Below are 23839 nucleotides of genomic sequence, written 5' to 3' on the forward strand. Positions count from 1 at the left end.
TTATTAGCAATGTTCTTCCGACGTCTGATTTCTTTTTAAAAAATGCGTTTCTAAAGTGCATAAACTTTTAGGATTGACTGTATAGCCAATACATCCTTAAACTCCCGTGATTACGAGATTTAGCGATTTGTCGGGATTTATTGTCGCGAAAGAAATCACGCAGATTCTCCTCCTTCCTCTTCTACGATATCTTAGCGCCTGCTTTAGCTTTTTGGGATGCGTTTGAGATTCGCCTGGTCGGCGCGTAAATGCTAGTAACCTTAGGAATTACGAGTGCAACGAGGACAAAGTCGACTCGCCTGTTGTTCGAACTTAGGGATACGCCGCGGTACCGTAGCGTTTAGCAGTCAGCCGGACTTGGAGCCAGGCGGTCCCAGGAGGAGTCTCGCCGACATTTACAAGCTTCATCGGCGCAGGGAGACGGAAGGACCGAACCGACTAGGAGTTTTCCAACGACTCTTCAGTCTCTTCGGCAGCCGACCCAGCAGCAGGAAAACTTCCACCGCATCGTTCACGGGTAAGCGCAACGACGTATTTATGATAGAAGTGACGTTATTCTTCTGCATGGTACACATTTGTAAAATTGCGATTAGTAATGCGAGTTGATTCGAATCGTTGAAAGTTTAATATCGAAAGGCGAACGCGAACGTCGTATTAATTACTGAGGGAGGTAGGTGTTTTAGGAACCACCGGGACGAAAGTTGAAAGTAAGAATGAAACGGATAAATGAAATTGGAACAACCGTTGCACGGTATCGTTTATTTATGGAACAAGTTCGTACGGATTTTTAAAATATCTCTTCCGTACTGAATTTTGCTCTTATAAATGAAGTAATTACCGTTTTGCGGTCCCAAGATGAAACTTTTAAATAAAACCCACTGCGCGTCCTGTTTTGTCAATATCTAATCAATTTGTTAATTATACTTATGAAAAAACCGCATAAGCTTCTTCCGATACCTAATACCTGCACACGGATCGGTGAAATCTTCACAACAATAGTTGATCGAACGAAACTCAGACGAGTATTATACTCGGCGATGAGCCGTATCGTAATCCTGCAGGAGTAGCGTCAGCGCTTCGGGTTCACATGGGCTACATCGCCGGGCTGGTACCAGGCACGAAGGCTGCATCCACCTGTCAAGTCGATGCCCAAGGCGCTCGTTCGCCTCATCCCCGATGCGGGTCAGGACCAATAATTAGTATTACCAGCGAGGAAGATCGCAGGCTGAGCCTGGGGTTACGACGCAAAGAGAGCAGCGAGCCCAGAGTCAATTTCAGCTTACCGCTCAGTAAGCGATTCCGCGTTTCATTTTACAGCCGGTGTACAAAGTATTCGTACACTATTTAAGACAGAATATGTCACGATATCGTTGTCTCTTTTTTCTGCAATTACACGTGCGATTTTAAGTCAGTGAGTAGAAACTCTAAATTAAACGAATTTCGGGACATTCGTTATAACTTTTCGGACTCGAAAGGAAGGTGTCTGAATACTTTCTATGCCTACTATACGTGTACAGCGTTATCCAACGCGCGATTCCTACCCCGCTAATTACGACAATTAATACAACGTGGTTTCTTCGCAGAAGCTAGCAGCAGCCAAACATCGTCGCGAGAGAAAATCCGTGGATCGCCGCGGTTTCCTCATCGAATAGTACCAGCGAACAGTTTGAACGCGATCGCGGCGTGTTCTTCCATCTCGCGGTCCCATCATCGGTGGCACTCGATGGAAGACGCGAGGAAACCAAAGATTCCCCAGACTCCACGTGGATCCTCGTGCAGTCCTAGTAGCTGCGACGCGTGGACCACTCGCGAGCTCGGGATCCCATTGTCCGAACTGGGAAAGCTGGACACTGGAAGTAAAAATGTTCCGGAATCCCTGCCTTTAACCGTAATGGCAGAGACGAATGCGAATTCGGAGGACGCGAGATTCGGAGGAAGCAGCAGCGGCAGTAGTTTCAAAAGTCCATTGCGAGAGAACGATGAGCGCGGCGACGCGAGTCCCGCGGAATCGGAGTTGAAAATCACTCGGTCTGCGTCCTCTTCGTCCTCGTCGCCTACTAACACCGGGGCGTCGAGCGCCAAGAACGACGGATCCTCCTGTAAAAACGAGTTCCGTTCGGAAACCAAACAAGTGGAGGCCAGTGCCGACTTCATCGAGGAAAAGTCGACACATCCTCAGCCCTTGAGTCCCGTGATTTGCCATACGAATTTGGATAATCCCGAAGAGACGGACAATCGTACAAACTCATCGAGCGAAGACGAGAAGAGAACTGCCGCGTAGAGTATAATAATAAGCTGTGGAAAAAACGAATTATTCCTGTCACGATATTCTTCCCTACCGTGTATTCTTATACCGTGTAATCGACCCTTCGCGCATACGTTCTTTGGATATCGTACACGACATGCATCCCACGCGTCAGAATCAACTGAAATTTTTCAGAGGAAGGGCAACAGGTAGGATCGAATTTATAACTGTGAGAATTTTATTTCTATTCCGTCTTATTTCATTGCTTCAGAACATCTAAAAACGAAAATGTTCCCTCTCTGTCGGCGGACATCCCATCTCCTCTGTTGGCACTCGAGTCGTTTTATATAGCTTGACGGTGTTATTTAAGTGTTGGTCCGAGGGTCGCGAACCGTAGTAATCGTGCCAAAAACAAATCTACCGGGGCCCGTAAAAGTATACAGCTGATCGACTTTATGGGATTACGGAGGGACCAAAATATAATGATACACGCATCTTCTCTTTATCGTTCGAAATTGCTGTTACCCCGTTGCACCCTTCATCCAATGATCCTAGTTTCATCAGTTCCGATACTGGTTCGTAAGAATTACGTAACTCAAACTGTTCAACAAAATCGTCGAAGGCAAGCTGCGAGTACTCTTACAGGTCCAACGTTTAAAGTGTTCAGTGTCCCGAACCCTCCTTTAAGTACCTGCACTCGATGTAACGAATAAAAAAAAAAATACTTCGCAAAAACCACGAGAATTCTTGGTTTCTTCCATAAATTTTAAAGAGCGATGTACCGAGATGTTTTAACGTCGGCGCGTATAAGTGCGTAGGCGACGAAGAAACTGGCGAGAATACACAGTGACTCCGTTAGTATTTGGACACACTTAGAACTTGAATAACATTTTTAATATTGAATTGAGAAAATTAAGTTGTTTGAATAACATTAAAAAGGTTACTTGGTCTTGAAATGCGTCCGAACATTAATAGGAGTCACTATACGTGGAAGGTGACGAGGTTCGGCAAACGAGTGTACGAGTTCTAGTCAAGCCGCAACACCTCGTCACCTTTTATTCACCTCGAGTATCTCAACGCGACTAACTCTTACCGCTATAAGCAATAATCCTCGTCGGTGCAATTAAAAATGGATAAATGTGTAATAAAGATATATTCTACCTACTCATCACGATTGACGTCATTTCTGTTTCATAGAAGATAGGTATGGGTGCAGTTCGAAAGTAAATGAGAATATTTTTATTTCCGTCTATTTTCAGATATAACGATGTATGTATACGAATCAGTAGAGTACAAAAAGTTGTATTTCATTTTAAAACAGAGCAATTATTTACAATGTTGCGATGAAAATTGCACGCTCTCGTAGCTTAGGAGAGCTAGGAACGCTCGCGTACTATCGAGTACGAGGTTTTCGATCAACTGCTAGGATGCTGGAGGTCACTTGCGCGAGTCTAAGGGAATACATTTTTACGACCTAGCACGGTGTACATGATTAATGAATTAACGAACAGAAGGTCTGACAAATAAATTATAAATGTATCTATAATTAACTGTATACATTTACAAGATTACTGCGTTTCACGTTACCTAAGAAAATTAATGCACTGTATTCACTTTACAGCGCGTACATACACTGTCGTATGATCGAGAATATACGATTGACAAAATGTTGCCCCGATCTACAAAATAGAAGATCACTGTTCTGAAAATCTGAACAACGACAGTATAATCGGTAACTTTTGCTATACTTCAAGTAGAAAAAGAAGTAGAGGCAAGAAGATTAAGCATGTCGATAACGTAAAATCACAGATTTCTTCGTATTTAAAGATGGAAGTTATCAATTATAAACTATCTTTCATCGATTCCAGCTCTGAAAGCCGTGTCTCCGTCAGCTATATGGTTGCCTGTGAAACGATGAGAAATCTAAATCAATTTATATCAATGAAAATCTCCGACACAGAACGTAGGAAAAATAACCAGTTGTACACAAACGAGCTGTATCTCGCATTCGTTGTTAAGACGAAAAGTTACGTTTAGACCAAGCGAGTGTGAATTAAACACTTACAGCGATCCTGTCCAGGATAGTTTCTGCCGGATTGTCCTTCCGAGTTGCTGCTTCCACCGTACTCGTTTTAGTCGGCACCTGTTTCTCTTCCTCCGCCTCCTCTTCGTCCTCGGTTTTCTTCTCCGGACTCTTCATAGCGTTTTGCGCTTCTATCCTTTTCCGGTTCAAGAACGCCATGCCGTGAACTCTCAAATGCTTGTCCACCGCCGCTTTGTCCTCGAAAACGGCCATACAGACATGGCACTGATTCGCCTCGATAGACTTGCCACCGGATTCGAGATTGTCGACATCCTCGGGAGCGTAGGAGGTATTTTGCGCCATGTAAGTAATCGGGTCTTCTATCCCGTGGAACGCTTTCAGATGCATTTGCAAACTGGACGCGACTACAAAATTGTCGCCGCATTCCAAACACACCAAGTATCGACCTCTGATCCTATGATTCGAAGCGATATGCTCCCTGAGATTCGCCATGTCCGAACAGCTTTGGTCGCACTTTTTGCATCTGAAATTACCCTCGCCGTCTTTGGCAGTCACTTGCTTCACGCACAGTCCGACGCCCGAGAAATTACCGTTCTTCCCGTCGCTGTACTTCTTCGGGGTCCATCTCCGCCTCCGTTTCGCGGCTGGCACGTTAATATATTCTGTCTTGCGTCTTTTGTTGCACAAAAGATCCTTGTACCCGCCGTTGATGAACTTGTACGACATTCGTAGTAAGCTCACAGACAGCGTCAACAGTATGTAGTCCTGCGAATGCTTGCTACGAAAATGACGATTCACGATAGATTTCGATGTGTTCAGAGACTCCCCGCATAAATGGCACGAGAAATTGTAAATCTCGTCGGAATCGGTAGGACCGTTGAGCGCGATTCGTTGAGGAAGATCGTACTTCGTTTTATAACTGCGCGCTTTCGTCAGCGTCTGTCCAAGTTTCTTCGGTTTATCCGCTTCAGCCGCGTGTACAGGGATTCTGGTGAGCGGCGGAGGTTTCGCAAGTGATTGACGTTTTACTCGAACGTCGCTCGAAGCGTCATCCGATACCGTCGTTTTTGTCATCTCGGTCTTGTCACACGATTCTTCGTCCTGATCTTTTTCAATGTTCAACGACGACAACACTGCTTGAAGCGATTCGATGTTCGACGGATCCGAACTGACTCTCGCTTTGTCCTTACGCGCGTCATCAATCTCGTCGGATTCTTCTTCTATTCCCATCAGTCTCTCGCTCTCGGTCTGTTCAGTTTCCTCGCTCTCCGACGACTTTGTACGTCTCTCTTCCATTCCATTTTCTCCATAGCTGGGACGGTTCATGGTTAAACTAGCCAATGATTTAACGTCGAGTATTTTCGGCCAACTACTCGACCTGAACGAAGAAGAAGACGACGTATCATCAGTTTGCTGCGAAAACTGTGCAGCCGTCGCGTAGTCCTCGGGTCCGTCGGCTCCGCGCTCGAACACTTCAGACGTGATGGTTCTAGCGCTTACGATTCTCGGCACGACGGTCCCGTCGTTTCCGCAGAAATTCGCGTTCATGAATTTATTCAACTGCGGATTATCTGCTCGCAACAACGAGTGCAAGAAACGGGAACTTATCAGCTCCTGCAGGCGTGCCTCGTGCGTACTCTGCAGATGCGATATGATTCGCTGCGCCTCTACGTGGATGAACGTGCAGAACGGGCATTTGAACCATATTAAAACTTGTACAGCCGAGTGTTTCTCCATGTGCGACATGTAATCCTCGCAACGGACGATACATCGGCCGAGTTTGCAGAGCACGAGCCTTATCGGCTGCTTCTGAGCGTCAGCCGCATCGGAATGCTTGTCTTCGTAGTGTCTCGCGTATTTGGAATACGACGGCAAAACTATGTGGCATTTGTCACACGCTACTTTACTAGTACTGTGCATGAGAGCGAAGTGCCTGGCGACGGATTCCATGTCCTGGAAACCGTCCACTTCGCACACTTTGCAACCGAGGACGCGTTTCTTCAAAGTATGGAAGCAAGTAGTCCACGTGTGGACTTCTAACGATCTGTAGGTGGTGAACTTGCGGTAACAATCGGGACACAAAAACGGTTTTTCTTTGTCGTGAAAAGTTTGATGGGCTACGAAACGTGTCGAATTACCCTGGTAAGTGTCACATTTGTGACACACGTGCCTGTAGCAAGAACAGTAAACGTCGTTCGTCGCAGGTCTCGAAAATGCAGGTATATAATTCTTGGGCTTCCTAATTTTATTACATCCTTTGCAAATCGGTTTCTCGTCCGCACGTTTATACTCGGATTCCCAATCGTACGACATTACGTCCTCTTCGTCCGTGTTGCTGTTAGAATCCTTTACACTTTTTTCGATACAATGTTTCAGCACCGTTTGCAAGATGAGGACGGCCTTCAAATTTTCATTGATCACGCTCTCGGTTACGAAACTCATCACCCTCGATATTTCTTCGCTGATCTCTTGCAAGTGATCGGACCGTTTCTTCAGCTCGGAACGGGGAAGATGAAAGAATTCGTTCAGCATTTCCTCCCTGCATCTAGTTATCATTGAAAACGTGTCGACGATCGTGAAAATTGGCTTCTGTTTCAAAAATTTCACGTCGAGATACAATTCTTGATCGTTCCCCTTGTAAAACAGCAAACTCTCAGACGTGTTGTTTGCATCATCGGCAGCGTTGTTCTGTTGTATCGTCGGCAGCGTGTCAATTTTTTGAAAGACTTTCACGGACGAAGACTGCTTCGACTGGACGTCGCAGCTAGAACTGCTAGACAATTCTGACGGCGATGGTGACGGCGTTAAAGGTGTAATAACATCACCTTGAAACGAACTAGATTTCTCTTTATTCGATGTATTCTCTATTTCGGGGGAATTTAAAGGTATCAACGCCGGTGGAACGCCGTTCACCGATTTTAATTGCACCATTTTTTGTATAGTAGGAACCACCTTTGTCGGGTTCTTCGCAAAATTATATGCCTGATTGGTAACGTGTTTTTTCTCATTTCTACACGTAACTCTGTTCGCAGGAAAATGCGCCTTGTATTTCATCCCACCGGTTGTACTTTTCAAAACGCTTTCAGTTTTAGCTTCCGCGAGTTTCTCCTGATTCGTCTCTAATAATTTCTCTTCAGGTACTAAACGAACTGCCGATTCCGTACTATTAGAAACAGCGTTCTTCTCAATTGGTTGCGTGATAAGAACAATATTTTTATTATTGTTAATAATCGGCTTAACGTTCTTCGGACTTTTAATCGCCATTAGAGCTTGTCCAGACTTTACTACTGCTAACATATGTACATTTTGTTTGAACTTGTTTAGCTTAGGTTTACGCGCATCTGCTTTCGTTGCGTCCGCAGTGTCGGAATCTGTTTTCGACAAAGGATCTGCCGCGTTCGACGCGTCGTCGGAAAACGTTCGATCCGCCTTATCGTCTATATTGCTTTTTGCAACTACGTTAATTGGCGTTATACTTTTGTTACATTTATCTAACGGATTTCTCCACGTGTGTAACTCCTTGACATTGCGTTTAGGCGTGATTATTATGTTACCGTACGACATAGCAGCTGCCTTGGGCACAATCGAATTCGACTGTGTTTCATCATTTTCCAATTTCTTAGCGAGTGTACGCGAAGATTGAAGAAGAGAATTTGTAGCACCGTTTCCTCGTTTGTTACCGACTAACGGAATCTCAGGTTTGTCAGGTTTCTCAGGTTCGAGGTACTTGGGCGAAACTCCGCAGTCGACGAAAGCGACCTCATTCCCCGTGCAAGGGCTGTCCTCGTTCTCGACGAAACTTTCATAGGACACGGAAGTCGTATCGGCAGATGTGTTCATTTGGTCCACGGAATCGAAAGCATCCGTGTCAGAATCGATACTGTTATTGTTGTTAGACACGGAATGGGACAACTTTGAATTAAAAAATAGCTTATCTATCGGTATTTCCAACGGTTTAAAATAGAATCGGCCCTTGTAGCGTTTCACGATCGCAGCAACTGGATCATCGTCCTCCGCTTCGTTATTAGCCAATTTCCACCAGTTATCGAGGACGTTCTTGTCTTTCAACCAATCCATTATATGAATCTTCGATACGAACGTGTGCTCCATTAGCGCCTCGCATATTAAATCTATTTCGGGACTCCAGGCGTCCATGTTTGTCGGTAAAGGCATCAACATCAAATCGCCCATGTACACGTTTTGAGCTTTTAAATTTACATTGTGGGCTTTCAAATGCGCAAAGAATTGGCATTGATTATAAAACACTCTCACTGCTCCGTGCTTCTGATCTCTACGCAAGCCTTGATGTTTCAAATAAAACCGTTTCTCGTTGTCTGATTGCCTGCATCCCGAGCATAGTTCACCTTCCATAGAATTGTGTTTGCAAGTAGTCACGAAACAGTCATGACACCAATATCCTAGAATCCAACTCTTTCTCGCGATGTGATCTTCGAAACTGCCTCGGAAGTGAAAGCTAAGGGGGAAAAACAGTTTTATTAGTAGTTACATCCCTTCGCAAAATAACCTGAACTAATGCTAGTTTAACACGACAGTTTCGCGCTACGATCTATTATTTAATTTGCATTAATCTTCGAACATTTTGCCCACTGTTTACGAAACGCCCTCTATACAATCTTCTTGTAACTCCAATATTTTATAAGCAACCGTCATGAGCATGATTCCTCAGCATAGAGAAGAAAAATAAACACAGATAAGACTTGAAGCTGGCATGGAACGAGTACTTCCAACAATCGGTACCCTCAAGAATTGGTACCGATCGTGTATGTATCAGGAGAAAAATGTGGCCATGCATCCGTAGATTATTGTAACCAATGAAATTTACCAGTCTTGGCACTGTGTACACATGTACAAGTTCTCGCATTCTGGAAAACATTCCTTCACAGTCAGGGGTGGTGGTGGTGGCACGTAAGCATGTGCCTGAGATGATATAAAAACAGCATTTTTCACTGCTGCATAATATTTAACACCCCACCTGGTTTCAATCCTACGATTCCTTCGTAACCTTGGCATGGGACTTTTTAATTGATATATGCCACTGTTAGATGTATCCTGAAAAGAAAATTCATTAATGTGAGATACGTATCTTCAAATCCATTGGCCAGCAACAGAGTCGATTATCACAATAATTACGCAGTTAGTTACAAGAATACGCTCGTAGCATTCGAGTACTGTTATTTCTAGTTGTGCAGTAATAGGATGTCTTGTAGACTTATGCCCATTATCATAGGCTCTATCATGCCATATACACAATGGGTACAACGCAGCACTGTAGACTCAAAGGCCACTACAGAGGATTTGTTCACAAGTTCTGTCACTATGCCTCACCATTAATATTGCCTGCCATACAACTTATTTTCTACTTTGACCGCTTTGGCACAACTCGAGACATTGTTAATCAGAAGACCACCATATTCAGCCATGATATGTTTTGCTCTTGCCGTTTGGAGACGTCGATAAAACAGTATTCACAGGACTGCCGTCACGGCAGGCAAACAAAGCAAATATAATATTCAGATTGAATACTGAACGAAAAGGATGTTTGCGAGGGGCATTCCCGGCAGTCCTGTTCGATTAAAATGACTTGACGGACTTTACGTCTATATATAGACTTCTATAGAAGCACAGCCTTCTTTGTATTAAAGAATGCATTTTTTCTTCCTACTAGTTGTGCAATTTATTTCTTCATCTTTTTGCTCTTTCTTACAAACTTCTTTGCTTTGTTGTCTTTTTTTTTATAAATAAGGGTCCTTTCAGGTCCTTTACTCGGAGTTTCTCAGGTTCTCCACACGAGGCCTCCAAGATCAATTCGGAGTTGGCTCGTCGCTCCTATATACCCTGTATACCAATTACAATGTTTACACATGTTTTTATCAAATATATTATTCTTTAATGTTACATGAACAGTTTGAAACTTTAATACACAATGGCTCTCGCAAACATATCTGGTATTCCTGATAAGCATTGGCAGCCTCCTCTCGTTGCATTTGAAACGACGTGAGTACAATTTTATTAAGTGTACAAACCTATAGAACGTAATTATATATTACTAATTGTAACTATTTAATTTGTTTTATAATTGTATTTTCAATACAACTGTTGTGTACTTACTATAAAAATATTTTTACAGAATGGGAGAGATAATTATTGAATTATATTGGAAACATGTCCCGATTACCTGTAGAAATTTCGCCGAACTAACGAGACGAGGATACTACAATGGAACCAAATTTCACAGAATTATCAGAGACTTTATGATACAAGGTATATCTCAATTCGTAGCTTATGTGTTGGCTTTTATTCAAGTTTGTCTAATAGGAATTAGAACTTGGATAATGATTGTGAACAACTGCTTGATAGACCTTAACATGGATATCTAATTTTATTTTATATACGTTTATGATTATAGGCGGCGATCCCACGGGAACAGGAAAAGGAGGAGTGTCGATTTACGGAGAATGTTTCGATGACGAGATTCATGACGATTTAAAACACACGGGTATGTTTGTTAGTGAGTAGTGATGTCAAGTACAATATAGTCTCTGTTACATAAACACAAAAAGGGAAAGAATAATTATATACGTTATTTGTCACATTATTGAGGTCTTACGTCAGATCGCACGAAATCATATTGATTTTTATGACATTTATCATGCGTGTATGATACGCAAAGGCCCGTAAATCCAACCTGCAGCAATGTTTTATAATTTGGTATTATATATCATAATCTTCCCGACATTTAAAAAAAAAATTAATTTGTTAAGTCCGATGTTAAAATAGTTATTCAATTTTGAAAGGTATACAGTTATTTATGGACTTTACTGTTCGTGTCAATTTGGCCTTGACAGAAAATTACGTTTATCCGTGTTGAACAAATTTTAAACATAGGTGCCGGAGTAGTTTCGATGGCTAATTCTGGTCCAAATACCAACGGATCTCAGTTCTTCATAACCTTGGCTCCCACTCAGTGGTTGGATGGAAAACATACCATTTTAGGTAATTGTTCCACATTGTACTTGTTTATTCTAGTCTATAATCGTTTTAGTAATCTCCAACAAGGTCTGGTCTGTTGGTATAAAAAGTACTGAAGAATACTGTTTTTTGATGGGATACTTTCCTATATTTCTTCTTTTTCTTATATAGTGTGTGGTCGGACGTGTGGTAGAACCGAGCGAATACTACACATAAAAATGAATCGTAAAAATGAATGACACTCTTTCCTTTGACGCATTGTTTTTGGAGAAAATCGAACTTGAAAATTATATCCAGTGGGTATAAACTCTTGCCTCTAGATTTAGATATGCATTAACAAATTGACCTCCTCGGTTGTACCATCGCGGCCACAGCCGGTATATTGTCCCTCCTTGGCGTATAAAAATCTGAAACCTCTTTTCCGTGTGGTGAACAATCTTCAGTTTTAAATTCATCGCCTTCTTCCCTTGGCTAAACTAAAGGCAGATATCGTGTTACAAGTTCGCTACAATAATCTTTGATAGTCGCGAATAAATCGCGTTTAATTTTCCTTCAACAGGAAGAATTCACTCGGGTATGGCGATAGTGAAGAGAATTGGTTTGGTAGAAACGGACAAGAACGATAGACCTGTTGATGATATAAAAATCGTGAAAGGATCGATAAGGAATTCTTGAATAACGTGTAACATGTATAAGAATGAACAGATTGATAATAAACGTAAATTGTTGTCAGCCCTCGACCGTCGTTACTTTTTGTAGAAAGTGAGGGAGGAGAAACGGAAAAAACCCATCGGTGTACGGGTGATTGAAAGGGTAGTGCGTGCGCGAGCGTGGCAGTGAAAACCTTGCGAGATTGTAGAGAGAGAGAAAGAGAGAGTACGTCCAATTTGTATTTTATATATTATTGCAGTTGAATATACATCTATTATTAAAACAATTCCTTGCACCGGATCGCACAAAATTTCCAGTTCCCACAACATTTCTTCAAAGCCTTGTGACACTCTACTTTTCTTGTTTGTACAAACTAGAAACGAGCCGATTTGATTGATTTGAAAATTACGCATATCACAAAATCGTTTGTCAATTGAAATATTTATTGAAATCAAGTCCTGGTCTTGTACGTCCTCACTCTGTAGACTTACATACACGCGTATATGTGTACAAAATAAGCCAGAGTGATTACTTTAGGATGTCAGCGTTCCATTCTTTGTCTACACTATAATTTTTCCTTGTTATAAGAAAACGTTGCTATACGTACGTTGAATAATGAATTCGCGATTGTTACTCAACTGTCATTATGTTGTCGTGTGTTATTTGAGTACAATTCAGAAAGTGTCAAAGATAAGTTGCTCTAAACGATAGAATAGGGCAATTTTATACGGACGGAGGAGTAATTTTTTACAAATATCGATTTCGATAGACGAACGTGTTGCAAACGTTTCAGATTCGCATACGCTTTGTTTCAGTAAACGTTTTTGTACTCTACACGGCAAATTCAAACGGAGGAGAGCGCCAGTAAAAACGGGCAACGCTTATTTGCGCATTCATTCGAAAGTAATTCGAAATTAAATTCACGACACAAGTAATAAATTATATAATTGTATTTTATTACTCTCTACGGTTGTCGTTTCAATTGTTTAACGCTGAACTAAAAACTAGTGCGTACATGCATGTTGTTAATATCATTACATATATTTGTCCTATCCAGTGTTTCAGAGTACTAAAAGCCGCGGATCGAACATGTTCGATATTCGTTATTATAAACCGTTTAAAATGTATTTACAATTCTTGGGACAATATCCGACCCAATCGCGACTGATCGGCAACCTGAACGTAACCGTTATAATATGCTCCCTCGTGAGCCTCATGATCCCAGCGGTAAGCGGTAAATGTGACGCATACTAAACGAATACGAATCGTATTTACCCTCGTTCTCGTGGGGCAATACTTACGTGCACATAAAATCAAACGATACGGCACCATGTGTGTAATCAAAGTTTTCATTTCGATAGATTTCACAAACTTACATCTCGATAATTGAAAAGAATTTAGACGCTGCGATGGAAAGTATACCCATCTTGGTCACGATAATAGTTTGCGTAATAAAGTTGCTAAATCATAAGATTAACAAGGAAAAGGTATTTGTCTCCGAGATTTATGTCGCAAACACAGTAGGACTACCTTGTATATTCTACGTTATAGGAAGTCCTACTGCGTGTACACGAATTACGAAATACAGCTTTTATGCAGTTGTATGTGTTTCGCAGTACGACAATTTGTTCGATCTCGTAAACCAGGAATGGGAATCAGTGAAATCCAGTGAGAATCAAACTATTTACGTTCTCGACAGTGTTACCCGGCACGGACATGTACTGGGCGAAGCATACAGAAGTAATTTATGTATCATGTCCAGACTGAGGTTTTTTATTTTATGCAAAAATAACGTTTTCAGGATATCAATTTAAAAAATGATATTATCGAGTAGTACTGTCCTTTTAAATATCGTGGCATACATTTTGTTGTTTATACACTTTCTTTTTCACCGTGTACTCTCTCAGTCCGATGTATTTATCGAGTTATCTTGCCCGGACTTGGCCCGATTCTTTGCCAACTCAGTTTCGCCGGGTACTCGCACATCTCTACTATATAAATGCATAAAATCCGCAGACTATCGACAGAGTCGTTGCTCATTCTCAAGATCGTCTTGAGCATTTGCTCGAGTCTCTGTGTTTTCCTTGGGACAAGACAGGGACTGGAAACACGGAATAGACGAGGATAGCTCAAGACGATCTTAAGGATAAGCAGTCTGAATTACTGGCGTATAAGCACGATTACTTAAATTCTTCAGTTAAACATTTGTTTTCGCGCAACAATCAAAGGCATAAGTATACATAGATTCTGGATCGATAATTGATTTCTCGTTTAATTTTCAGCCACTCTGTTATTATTTATGATCTTCTTTCTGTTCGTTCCTCTGTTTCCCCCGCTTATGGATGTTATCCTGCCACTTAACGAGACTCGTCAACGACAACAAATGTTCAGATTAAATTATTTTGTGGACAAAGACGAATACTTTTATCCCATATATTTTCACTGTTCGTGGTGTTCGTTCCTAATAGTAATAATAACGGTTGCTATGGATTCGTTACGCATGGTCCTCGTTCATCATGCCTGCGGATTATTCGCTGTTTGCGGGTACATCTAACGATTGCGTTTACACGTACAAAGTGTACGAAAAACAACACGAACATGACGTAATGATGTATTAACAATAAGACACCTTTCGACAAAACAGATATCAGATTGGCAAAGTGACGGAGGGTAATTTAAGAAGAAGTGGAACTTTGTTTGAACAAATTAAAAAATGCGTGACCACACACAAGGAAGCCCTTCGGTCGGTAGCAAATAACTCTTAAGTCGATCGTATACAAAATGAACACGCAATTCGAAATAATTCTTCTCGTCGGGTTCGTCAGGTTTTACGGGATCATAGACAATAGCAGCCGTACGAGTTACTTCTTTATAATCTTGTTCAATATGATCGGTATCACCGTCACAGCTGTACAAGTGAGAATCGTTTGACGAATAAAGAAGAAAAAAAAAGACTCGCAGACAAATATTCCGATCGATATAAATGTACTGGTATTTTTTTATTAGATCGTACTATATCTACATAAGCCAGAGGAGGCTCTGAGAATCGCTGTGTTTCTAATAGCTCAGCAGTTTCATTTACTAATCGTCACTCTACCTGGACAAGTGCTCGTGGATTATAGTTCGGAACTGGCTACTGATGTGTACGTTGGAATTTCATTTGAAAACTCACGTGTCCCGAGTAATTTATCCGTATAATAAATTTTCATATTCGACCGTATAATTTATTCAACAGATATTGCTCGGCATGGTATCAACTGCCGACGAATATTCAAAAGATGCTTTATATAATGCAAATAAGGTCGGGCAAGGCTTGTAAACTGACGGCAGGAGGCTTGTACGAAATGAACATTGAAAATTTTGGAACGGTACGGTACTAATTATCCTACGCGTCTAATAACAACGCATCCGATTTCGATAATCGTTCTTCTCTTTATTTTATTCATTTTTCAGACATTCAAAACGTGCGCCTCGTATTTTACGATGCTTTTATCCCTCAAAGATTAGGTCGTATGCAAAAGTATTTATACACACGCCTGTTGTACTACAGTATACAAGTACGAGAACATTTTAATACTCATTCATATAATAAAAATATGTGTCTACTTTATGTGCATACGTAATATCTGACAATTTCTTTGACCCACTATAAATTACGATGCTCCAAGTATATTCAAGTAAAATCAGTTGGATTTAACATGTTTAATAATTCAATTTTGTTTTATGAACATGGACAGAACAGGCAAATGATTTATTCTCAAGTGCTTTTTCGAATTGTTTTACGGATTATTCACGCATTACGCCTAAAAATCTTGATGAAAACGGAAATTTTGTGTAGGATTTCATCCAGTCTACTGATAACAACTACAGTGACTCCTATTAACATTCCGACATATTTCAAAATGGAACTACTACATTTTAATATCTAATATTTCGTAAAATACTGAATTTTCTTACAGACGTTGGACGGCTCAGTCTAATACAGAACAGCATACGTAAATATATTTTATTTTCAGCCTCTTTTATTTTCTTCTTATCACTAAACTTAGACACATGAACCGGAAACCGAGAAGATGTCCATGAACGGACTTAAAATCAATTTCACTCTCACTTCCTCGCTCATATTATCTTTACGTGATTACTACGTACAGGTTTAAATTGCCTGCAGTGATTTTTTTTAGTTGTACATTAAACAGTTGGTCGATTCTTTTTTAAACAGATTATTTTAACATAGAAATTATACACACGTTATTAGACGGTCTAACGAATGTCGCATAACCTCTAAATCTCTAAAGAAAATACCGATGTTGTACACTGTATCCACGAACGTTCAATGAACGTAATCAAACATAATCTCACTCGCAATGTACTAACAGTAAAATAAAATAAAAGTGTAACGCAAGATGTTAGCTACGCATTTCTTTTCAAAGTAAGGTTTTATTATCTATGCAAATCTTAGCGATATTGATTTTATTAATACTTTATTCGGTTATTTTGTTAGGAGTCTAAGTAAGACTAAACTTGTATTGCCGTATCAATGGCTAAACATTACGTTCCTCGCAATAAGATCGAATTCATCGACGTCTGGTTCATCCTCTTCCGATTCTGATTCAGATTCCGACTCCCGGAGTAAAAATACTAATGTAATTATTTTGTTTTTGTAACAAATACCTTTAACGAATGTGTCTCATCGACGTTGTCATATTTCTGTTTAGGAGAAATCCAAGGACTTGGATTACTTACGAGGTGCACAGATGGCACGGAAGAGAAGACAAATAGGTAAGAATAATGTATCAATTCATTTTCGAATCGTTTAACCTGCAATTTAATTTAAAACTTTCCATTTAATAAATAAATTTTTTTATCACAGAGAAACAAGTAGTGGAAGCAGCACAGGTTCTAAATGAGTCGCCGGAATGTGATAAGGAGAAAATTTTATCAACGTTATTGAGCAGAATTTCTGAAATTAAAAATGAGAATAAAGGGTTTGTTCCCCGCTTTATAATTTGCTTTTATTTCTTTATATTAACATCGCATAACTTGTGTATTGTTTACAGCAACGCAGATCAAAGGGAAAGTAAACGCAACGAAGGAAGGAGTGGGAGGAAATTTATTAAGAAAGAATTTCAAGAGACACTAATAAGCGATAAACGTAAACCGAGGTATGATACGTCTACGGAACCATCTATAATCCAAATGTTGAAAAGTCAAGAGGAGAGATTAAAGAGCGAGAAGATTGAGAAACCACGAAAGATGGTAGACGAATCACCCGTAATCAGGATGTTGAAAAATCAACAAAGAAAAGGAAAAAGTGTGGTCGAAACGATTGAAACGAATGTGTCCGAAAAGATTGGAAGGAAACAGGAGACATCGAAGGAACCATCTATAATTCACATGTTGAGAAATCAGCAGAGGAACAAGAGGTCTAGTCAAAATTACGATCGTACTGAAACTAACGAAACACCAGAAGAATTATCTGTAATCAGGAGGAAGAAAAGAAATTTTGATGATCGGTCGAATCAAACCTATGAAGCGACCGGAGACAGAACTGTTAATAAGAAATACTGGGCGTCTGACGAACCGTCTATAATTAACATGTTAATAAGTCAGGATCGATCGAAAAAGGGATACGAAATACCGAGGGAAGAAATGAATATGAAACTGGATTTTCTGAGCAGATTACTAAGTCCTGACTACGGCACAAGGTTGTAAACTTCATTAGTGAAAATCCAAACGTTTTTCAGTATGATAACGTTCATAAAATTATTACAGGAAAGAAGATACGGGATTCAGTGATATATTTGTTAGCGAGTTTAAGGAAAATCCTGATACTCCTGCGCTTACAGTATGGAATATGTGCGAGCAGAGGGAATTGGAATCCATGGTAAAATTTTATCCTCGAAATGCGCTTCAAGAAATGATCAATTGGACGAACGAGGGAAAGTTATGGCGTTTTCCTATAGACAATGAACAAGGTAAGGATAAGAAGATACGAACTTGATAATATTTTACGTACAATTCCACGTTTTTAATCATGATTCATATAATTCTTTCACGATACAGGAATGGAAACGGAGCAAAGAGTGCATTTTTCGAAGCATGTGTTTCTGGAACGTCATCTGTCACCGTGGTGTCCTACGAAAGGCCCGATTCGGCATTTTATGGAATTGGTATGTTGCGGACTTTCGAAGAACCCATATTTGACGATCACGGAGAAACGCAATCATATAATGTGGTACAAAGATTATTTCAACGATAAACAAGATTTGTTAGATAAATTAGGGCTTGTAGAATAAAAAGGTAGAAAGACCAACTAAAGTGTATCGACTGTTCTTAAGAAATAAAAATGTAATAAAAAAGTAATCTTGTAAGTAATTAGTGTTCGACATTATTGCAAATACAGTGAACTCAATATGCACGTTCCAAGATATTGGAGCCAAGCGAGTTCGCGGTCGTGAACGCTAAATGCATGATCGCTTGAGCATGCGTACGTTCGAAGTGAGACATGCGTAAAGGGGATCGTACCCACGTGAGATCACGTTGCGAAGCGCCATCGTTTAAGGCGGGGCAAACAACGGAAACTCTAAAGTCATATGATCGATTTGTGATTCTTTCAGCAGAATCGAATACAACAGCTGCCTCTGTTCATCGCAAAGATGGCTAGTCAGACGCAAGGTATTCAACAGCTTCTGACTGCCGAGAAGAGAGCCGCCGAAAAGGTAGCCGAGGCTAGAAAGCGTGAGTTACCATTTGGAATATAATTTAACACGGGACCAATCAACCAGTCAAAGCGAATGCTTTCCGCTAAATTTCTTGCGTTGACCCTGACTTCAAGTGGGTGTAACCTTTTAAATGCACCTAGAATTGACGTTGCCTGTATTAAAATTTCGTTCGTCGCTTCGGTTATTCGTGGAATTCCACACGGCGAATCGTGGCGAATAAAGTTGGGCAAATGTAAATGTTAGAATTTCAATCGGTTTTCTTTCCCAGAAATTGACTAACCTTTCGAGATCGAGCAGTATAATAATCGGAAGAAATAGTTTCGACTTTTCGTCATTAACATTTCTCAAGTATAAAAGCGATTTTACTCGTAGGTAAAGCACGTAGGTTGAAACAAGCGAAGGAGGAAGCTCAAGATGAAATCGAGAAATATAGGCAAGAGCGGGAAAGACAGTTCCGTGAATTCGAAGCCAAGGTGAACGATCATTTTACGCTCTCGTAACGAAACCAAATATTACGTGTAACATTGCACTTTTTTATCTTTTCCTAGCATATGGGATCGAAGGAAGATGTAGCTGCACGTATAGAAGGTGATACCAAATTGAAAACGGAAGAAATGAATCAAGCTGTAATTAAGCACAAAGATAGTGTAAGTAGATGTGACGTGTGAGGAAGAACTTGATTCTGTTCAAGTATTGCTATTTGCACTGTTTATGTTACAGGTTGTGCTCACAATCTTGGATTTGGTGTATGACATCAAACCGGAGTTGCATAAGAATTACCGTCATGAAATTTAAGTCGGAGGCGTATCGATTAATTATAAATATCGCATCGTATCCTATAAATGTACATTAAGTATTTTCTTTAATCGTATCTTGAAAACGTATCTATCGCCGTTATGTTGTATCTTTATTCGAAAATATTTACTACAACTTTTAACCGTAGATGGTGGTATCTAATTACTAGATCTTTTTCCGCAGTTGCTACACGACAATAAATGTAATCGTACCTATGCCGAGCTTTTACCACCACATTGGATAGTTTAAAGATTAATTGTAGTTGCGATCACGGGCTTAGTTTACGCTTGTTAGAAAAAGAAAACGGAACGATCGTCATTGTAATATATCAAGGCCTAGATATATTAGAATGACGGATAAACGTTAAAGCTTAGGTGGTGGCAAACAATTGTACATGGTTAGATGTACATGTATATCGTTAGATGTCATTCCACGATTCTGCTACATCGAGGACGCGAAAATGATGCACTCCGAGAGATAAAACGTTGTACAGCCTCTATAGAATCACGGACAAGCTCCCAATGTAACGTGGTTCTTGCGACGATGTACATAATATTTACCGATTATTTGTTTTGTTTGAGAGATTTAAGATTTGTCGAGTCATAGAAATGAAAGTTATACTTCACGCGTATCCTGTCAGCTGGTTAATCTGTACAGTATCAATGTTCAAGAATAAAAATGTAAAATCTAACGAATTCTATCTTTAGTCTCTTTCAATGTTTTTTCCCCGAGTCGTGGCGTAAAAGCAATAACGCCTTGTCGATGAATCTTTTAAGAAGTACGTAACATAATCTCTTAATTACTATTACGTAAAACTGTGTGTAGTTTTTCAATAACACTCAGTTCTATCATGTACGAGTTATTTGAACTTAATTTTAAGTCACTGCTACTGTAATTTAATGAAAAATTATCTTTTCTCACACTTACCTGATAAATAAGTTACATTTCGGATGTATCTTATCGCTACTCAAATTATTTTATTACGCGTCGTAGGACTAACCGATAAAACGATTACATGTTTTGTAAATAATAAACACATCGCTTTCCTACGGTGGACTTTTGCGTAGATTGAAAAGTAGGATAAAATTGCGCTCTCCTCTTTCGAAGATAGCGAATTAAGTAATACCGCTAGATGGCCTTGGCAAAACACTTGATGGATCCAAAGCAGTCGAAAGTATTTTCCTCGGGGAGGTTGCTATAATTCTTTTATACAAAGAGAAGGAAAAACGTTGATTATAGTCGCGGATAACGACTTTATTATTGGACATACGACTACATACACACTCCATTTTTTCACACTGTTATGTCTGCTTCTCGTCACAGCTTATCCGAGACGTGTAATTGGTCGGATATCGAAGAAAGCGTTACAAAACAAGTGGGGGGAGAATCAGCTGTGTAATCCTAACCTTACCTAGAGATTTCGGTTTACGGCCAGGCAGCGGTCGACAGGATTCGATACGTTGTGATACGCGTGTGTGACGCGCGTTCCGAACACTAGCGCCATTTTCTAGTGTACCGAGGTGGCGATTCGATTTCGCGAACTAATGCTAGCAGAGCGCGGAGGAGGAGCGGTCAGTGTCAGTAGTCGGCGGTACTGAGTGGTGCCATTCTTCACCAAGAAATGGAAGCTGACGAGACGCGTTCGAGCGATACGAGCGCAAGCACGTTGCTGGTGTACGAGGAACTCGTCTACGAGGACGCGGTGACAGTTGTGCACGGTGCGTGCGCGTTTTAAGGTCTGTTATGATTTAGAACGCGCAGAGCGAGGCCGGTCGTCGACCAGCTGCGAAACCGGAGAGGAGTTCGTCGTAGATGCGAGTGTCGAATTATTTCGCGAATTGTGTGCGTTTCGGTTTGTCACGCCTAGTTACCGGGTCTGCGAGCATCATCCGCGAAGCAGAAGGTGAATTGTGTGCGCGAACCTCTCTGGATACGAGCCTGACAAGATGTGGTGCCTCGTCAGTCAAGCTAATTCCGTCATCCTCGAGGTGCAGGTCGACCCTAAGGCCATTGGGCAGGAGTGTCTCGAAAAGGTGAGTCGTCGCATCGCTATTCTGGCTCGTCTCTTAGCGCTTATCGTTCAACAAAGAAACAGACACCGCGACGACCGTTTACTTGAATCTACTACCTGTACCTACCATTCTAGCACTGACCTACAGTGTTAGTACTTTACCAAAAGTCTCGCTTTTAATTTACGCGGTGCAGGTTTCTTTTGTTTACGATTCAATTCAATTAGAAAGTTTCAATATTGACCAACATTTAGCGCATCGTATACTTAAGTACTGATTTTTATCCGTTGTCTTCTAAGAGACTGTGAAGCTAAACTTGCACGCTGTAATTTCTCTAGTAAGTAAACAATGACCGAGCGAAACATAATCGCACATGTATATGTATTTACATATTTATAGCATTGATGAATTATTATTCGACAAGGTTGCGTCTATCGAAAACGTATCTGTATAAGGTTCATTTTATAGATTCGATTTAGAGTTGAGAGTTATTTCTTATCGATTCGCCTGGTGTATGCGGACGAAAGCAAAAGGTGTCAGATTTGGCAAACGTATCCTCGAAGGAAAACGGTGTGGATGGTGTCCCGCGGTTGGTTCGTAACTCACGTGCGCAACAGATGCCACAAAAACGTTGAGTTATCCATGTTACTGCACACTGTACAAGCTACGGTTCGAAATTTGAAGATCGTATCATCTGCTAGACATTTCAGCGTCGGTCCACTCGACCAGGAAACGTTGCTAGGACATCGAGACGATCGTGTATTTAATTTATTCCCGACCTGGGACGACCTCGTGGCAACTTATACGCGTCTCGCTTCTTCTTCGGGGTTTGATTTCTATTTATAGATCACGGCACGCATCGGTCGCGCGTACGTGTACGAGTGTAAGCGGACCGGACTCCCTTCACCTTCCCTTTGTTCTTCGCTCGGATGAAGTGAAACCAGCCGATTCGCGAAAGCTTAGTTAAATTAGTTGATGTTTCGCGAACGAGCTACGGAAGACGGTCGTCGTCGCGAAAGAAGTTCGCTCGCGCGAAAATTACATCGTATTTAACAAACCGTATCGATCGCATCCAAACATCTTTGATGCGCGCCGCCGTGTGTATCTTTGAAACGCGCGTCGCGAACCAAAGCGGCTGCTGCTGTTCTGTGGAAACGAGACTCAGGGTAGCTAGTCTTCCAGTAGCATGTTTACCTCTAATATCAATCCGTGCGGAGCACTCGACGATGATTACGGTGCAACCAAGTGGGTCAAAGCCTAACTGGGTCACAATTTCACCGAGCTCCCCACGTTATTAGGTGCCTAGCGCGCGTTCCCGACGAAATACGTACGGGTATTTTAAAAACGATCATCAAACGAGTTACGATTATCGCGTTCAACGCCTCACGATTAAAAGTCATCCATCCGCTTCGAATAACGTATACCCCCCATACATCCTCGTTGCTACTTTTACCTATCTACTTAATTTCGTTCGGCGAAAATCGCGTTAATTTACTCGCGAATCGCGGACGTGTACAGCTACTCAAAACGATTCCCGATCCATTTTGCATGCACATTTTGAATGGGACGGTAATCGTTTTGAGCAGCTGATATGCGCGCGACTAGCCGTGAAAAACTACTCTTACCAGTCTCAGTTTTCCGAGGTGAGAAAGCTTCGTGAAATTAGGTCAATCCTAAAATTCGATATACCCCGATGCCGATCCGATCGGCCACGGCTCGCAGGCATTTTCGTTCATCGAATTTACTTCCGTCACGGTTCTGTCACGCGTTTTTCTTTTTGCAAGCTACATAGAACGGAAGACAGAAGTAGAGAAGCTCGTTTCGCTTCGGTACGTTATGCATACGTAAAATGTATCGAAGTTCGTACACATCGTTTCGTTCGTTTGTTTTACGATGACACGATACGCGTTCAAAGTACTAAAAACGGAAAGTACGTTGGAAAGCATGCATGACTAATTGGGAGTGGACACCCATGTTGTATGGTTGCCACTTTGCCAGCCTTGTAAACAATGTTTGCATTGGTGGAGTTAATCTGAGGAATTACATGTTGAATTATTTATGAAACTAAAATAACAAAAATGAATTTGTGTTTGTAAGAAAATGTACTCCTGTCACAGTATGTTTTTCTTACAAGGCTACTAGAGGCCTTGGTCGTAAATTACTATGCTTGGTAGGGGTCGGTTTTCTAAGATAAGGCCCGAAACGTTTTTAAGTGGAGGTAGATCCTTATTCATTGCGAGCCACTTCGGATTTTGTTGCGTTGAGACATCCTTCCAAGTCGTGTGAAGTAAAATTATTTCAAAGTTATAAAATACCTTCTTTTATTTAACCCACTAACTAATATTACATGTCTTATTATTACTCATAAACTTATGGAATATGG

General features: G+C 40.9%; 7 protein-coding genes across 17 annotated transcripts in view; 6 read left to right on the plus strand and 1 right to left on the minus strand.

The window, feature by feature from the left end:
- Nucleotides 1-3411, plus strand: part of GABA-B-R3 (gamma-aminobutyric acid type B receptor subunit 3) — a 52356-nt gene extending 48945 nt beyond the window's left edge. For 3 of the 6 annotated variants that reach the window (XM_026819271.1, XM_026819274.1, XM_018036196.2), the window contains 3 exons: nt 317-517; nt 1062-1289; nt 1584-3411. In XM_026819271.1, coding sequence (XP_026675072.1) covers nt 317-517; nt 1062-1289; nt 1584-2281 — 1127 coding nt within the window. In that variant the 3' untranslated portion in view covers nt 2282-3411. Of the gene's footprint in view, nt 1-316; nt 518-1061; nt 1290-1583 lie in introns of those variants that run through there. The other 3 variants (XM_026819272.1, XM_026819273.1, XM_026819275.1) reach the window with 3 other exon arrangements.
- A 58-nt stretch (nt 3412-3469) lies between these two features.
- Nucleotides 3470-9807, minus strand: LOC108631950 (uncharacterized). 4 transcript variants are annotated; one of them, XM_018036202.2, is made up of 4 exons: nt 9636-9807; nt 9133-9359; nt 4311-8763; nt 3470-4149 (listed from the first exon to the last, which is right to left on the minus strand). In XM_018036202.2, exons 1-4 carry the CDS (start codon nt 9636-9638, stop codon nt 4138-4140), a joined length of 4695 nt encoding a protein of 1564 aa, XP_017891691.1. In that variant the 5' UTR covers nt 9639-9807; the 3' UTR covers nt 3470-4137. The 4 variants fall into 4 exon arrangements, with proteins under 4 accessions (XP_017891691.1, XP_017891693.1, XP_017891692.1 ...); XM_018036204.2 differs by having other exon boundaries at nt 9453-9807; XM_018036203.2 differs by having other exon boundaries at nt 9441-9807.
- Nucleotides 9808-10118: 311 nt separating this feature from the next.
- Cypl (peptidyl-prolyl cis-trans isomerase-like 1 Cypl) lies at nt 10119-12897 on the plus strand. 3 transcript variants are annotated; one of them, XM_026819279.1, is made up of 5 exons: nt 10119-10304; nt 10438-10571; nt 10717-10818; nt 11196-11303; nt 12746-12897. In XM_026819279.1, the coding sequence occupies exons 1-5, from the start codon at nt 10234-10236 to the stop codon at nt 12796-12798; spliced, it is 468 nt and encodes a 155-aa protein (XP_026675080.1). In that variant the 5' UTR covers nt 10119-10233; the 3' UTR covers nt 12799-12897. The 3 variants fall into 3 exon arrangements, with proteins under 3 accessions (XP_026675080.1, XP_026675079.1, XP_017891696.1); XM_026819278.1 differs by lacking the exon at nt 12746-12897 and adding an exon at nt 11839-12017 and having other exon boundaries at nt 10128-10304; XM_018036207.2 differs by lacking the exon at nt 12746-12897 and adding an exon at nt 11839-12017 and having other exon boundaries at nt 10131-10304; nt 10717-10806.
- LOC108631933 (uncharacterized) lies at nt 12770-15540 on the plus strand. Its single transcript, XM_026819277.1, has 9 exons — nt 12770-12861; nt 12988-13157; nt 13292-13670; nt 14213-14474; nt 14575-14673; nt 14756-14846; nt 14937-15073; nt 15166-15298; nt 15384-15540. Coding segments are annotated over exons 1-9 (1326 nt in total). The 5' UTR covers nt 12770-12860; the 3' UTR covers nt 15438-15540.
- Nucleotides 15541-15931: 391 nt separating this feature from the next.
- Nucleotides 15932-18293, plus strand: mRpS31 (mitochondrial ribosomal protein S31). Its single transcript, XM_018036205.2, has 7 exons — nt 15932-16359; nt 16432-16573; nt 16646-16709; nt 16801-16915; nt 16988-17635; nt 17703-17905; nt 17994-18293. The coding sequence occupies exons 1-7, from the start codon at nt 16334-16336 to the stop codon at nt 18224-18226; spliced, it is 1431 nt and encodes a 476-aa protein (XP_017891694.1). The 5' UTR covers nt 15932-16333; the 3' UTR covers nt 18227-18293.
- Nucleotides 18294-18497: 204 nt separating this feature from the next.
- Nucleotides 18498-20142, plus strand: Vha13 (V-type proton ATPase subunit Vha13). The gene is made up of 4 exons (XM_018036171.2): nt 18498-18668; nt 19025-19125; nt 19201-19299; nt 19373-20142. The coding sequence occupies exons 1-4, from the start codon at nt 18587-18589 to the stop codon at nt 19445-19447; spliced, it is 357 nt and encodes a 118-aa protein (XP_017891660.1). The 5' UTR covers nt 18498-18586; the 3' UTR covers nt 19448-20142.
- An 857-nt stretch (nt 20143-20999) lies between these two features.
- dnr1 (E3 ubiquitin-protein ligase defense repressor 1) overlaps nt 21000-23839 on the plus strand; it is a 29982-nt gene continuing 27142 nt past the window's right edge. Inside the window, exon 1 of the mRNA XM_018036231.2 lies at nt 21000-21480. Within this exon, the coding sequence (XP_017891720.1) occupies nt 21394-21480 (87 nt within the window). The 5' untranslated portion in view covers nt 21000-21393. The remainder of the gene's footprint in view (nt 21481-23839) is intronic.

Source organism: Ceratina calcarata, unplaced genomic scaffold (assembly GCF_001652005.2).
Source record: "Ceratina calcarata isolate Rehan_Ccalc_2016 unplaced genomic scaffold, ASM165200v1 scaffold98.2, whole genome shotgun sequence".
Classification (NCBI taxonomy): Eukaryota; Metazoa; Arthropoda; class Insecta; order Hymenoptera; family Apidae; genus Ceratina; species Ceratina calcarata.

Bases quoted from the DNA above. Each gene is read 5' to 3' on its own strand.
- LOC108631950 (XM_018036202.2), bottom strand. The intron at 8,764-9,132 runs GTAAATTTCATT...TTTCCCCCTTAG, and splicing joins TGTACACAGTGCCAAGACTG to CTTTCACTTCCGAGGCAGTT.
- Cypl (XM_026819278.1), top strand. From the start codon at position 10,234: ATGGCTCTCGCAAACATATCTGGTATTCCTGATAAGCATTGGCAGCCT. The intron at 10,305-10,437 runs GTGAGTACAATT...ATATTTTTACAG, and splicing joins CTCGTTGCATTTGAAACGAC to AATGGGAGAGATAATTATTG. The intron at 11,304-11,838 runs GTAATTGTTCCA...TTCCTTCAACAG, and splicing joins TGGAAAACATACCATTTTAG to GAAGAATTCACTCGGGTATG.
- LOC108631933 (XM_026819277.1), top strand. The intron at 13,158-13,291 runs GTAAGCGGTAAA...TCATTTCGATAG, and splicing joins TGAGCCTCATGATCCCAGCG to ATTTCACAAACTTACATCTC. The intron at 13,671-14,212 runs GTAATTTATGTA...TTTAATTTTCAG, and splicing joins ACTGGGCGAAGCATACAGAA to CCACTCTGTTATTATTTATG.
- mRpS31 (XM_018036205.2), top strand. From the start codon at position 16,334: ATGTTAGCTACGCATTTCTTTTCAAA. The intron at 16,574-16,645 runs GTAATTATTTTG...ATTTCTGTTTAG, and splicing joins CCCGGAGTAAAAATACTAAT to GAGAAATCCAAGGACTTGGA. The intron at 17,636-17,702 runs GTTGTAAACTTC...AAATTATTACAG, and splicing joins AGTCCTGACTACGGCACAAG to GAAAGAAGATACGGGATTCA.
- Vha13 (XM_018036171.2), top strand. From the start codon at position 18,587: ATGGCTAGTCAGACGCAAGGTATTCAACAGCTTCTGACTGCCGAGAAG. The intron at 18,669-19,024 runs GTGAGTTACCAT...TTTTACTCGTAG, and splicing joins GGTAGCCGAGGCTAGAAAGC to GTAAAGCACGTAGGTTGAAA. The intron at 19,300-19,372 runs GTAAGTAGATGT...TTTATGTTACAG, and splicing joins TAATTAAGCACAAAGATAGT to GTTGTGCTCACAATCTTGGA.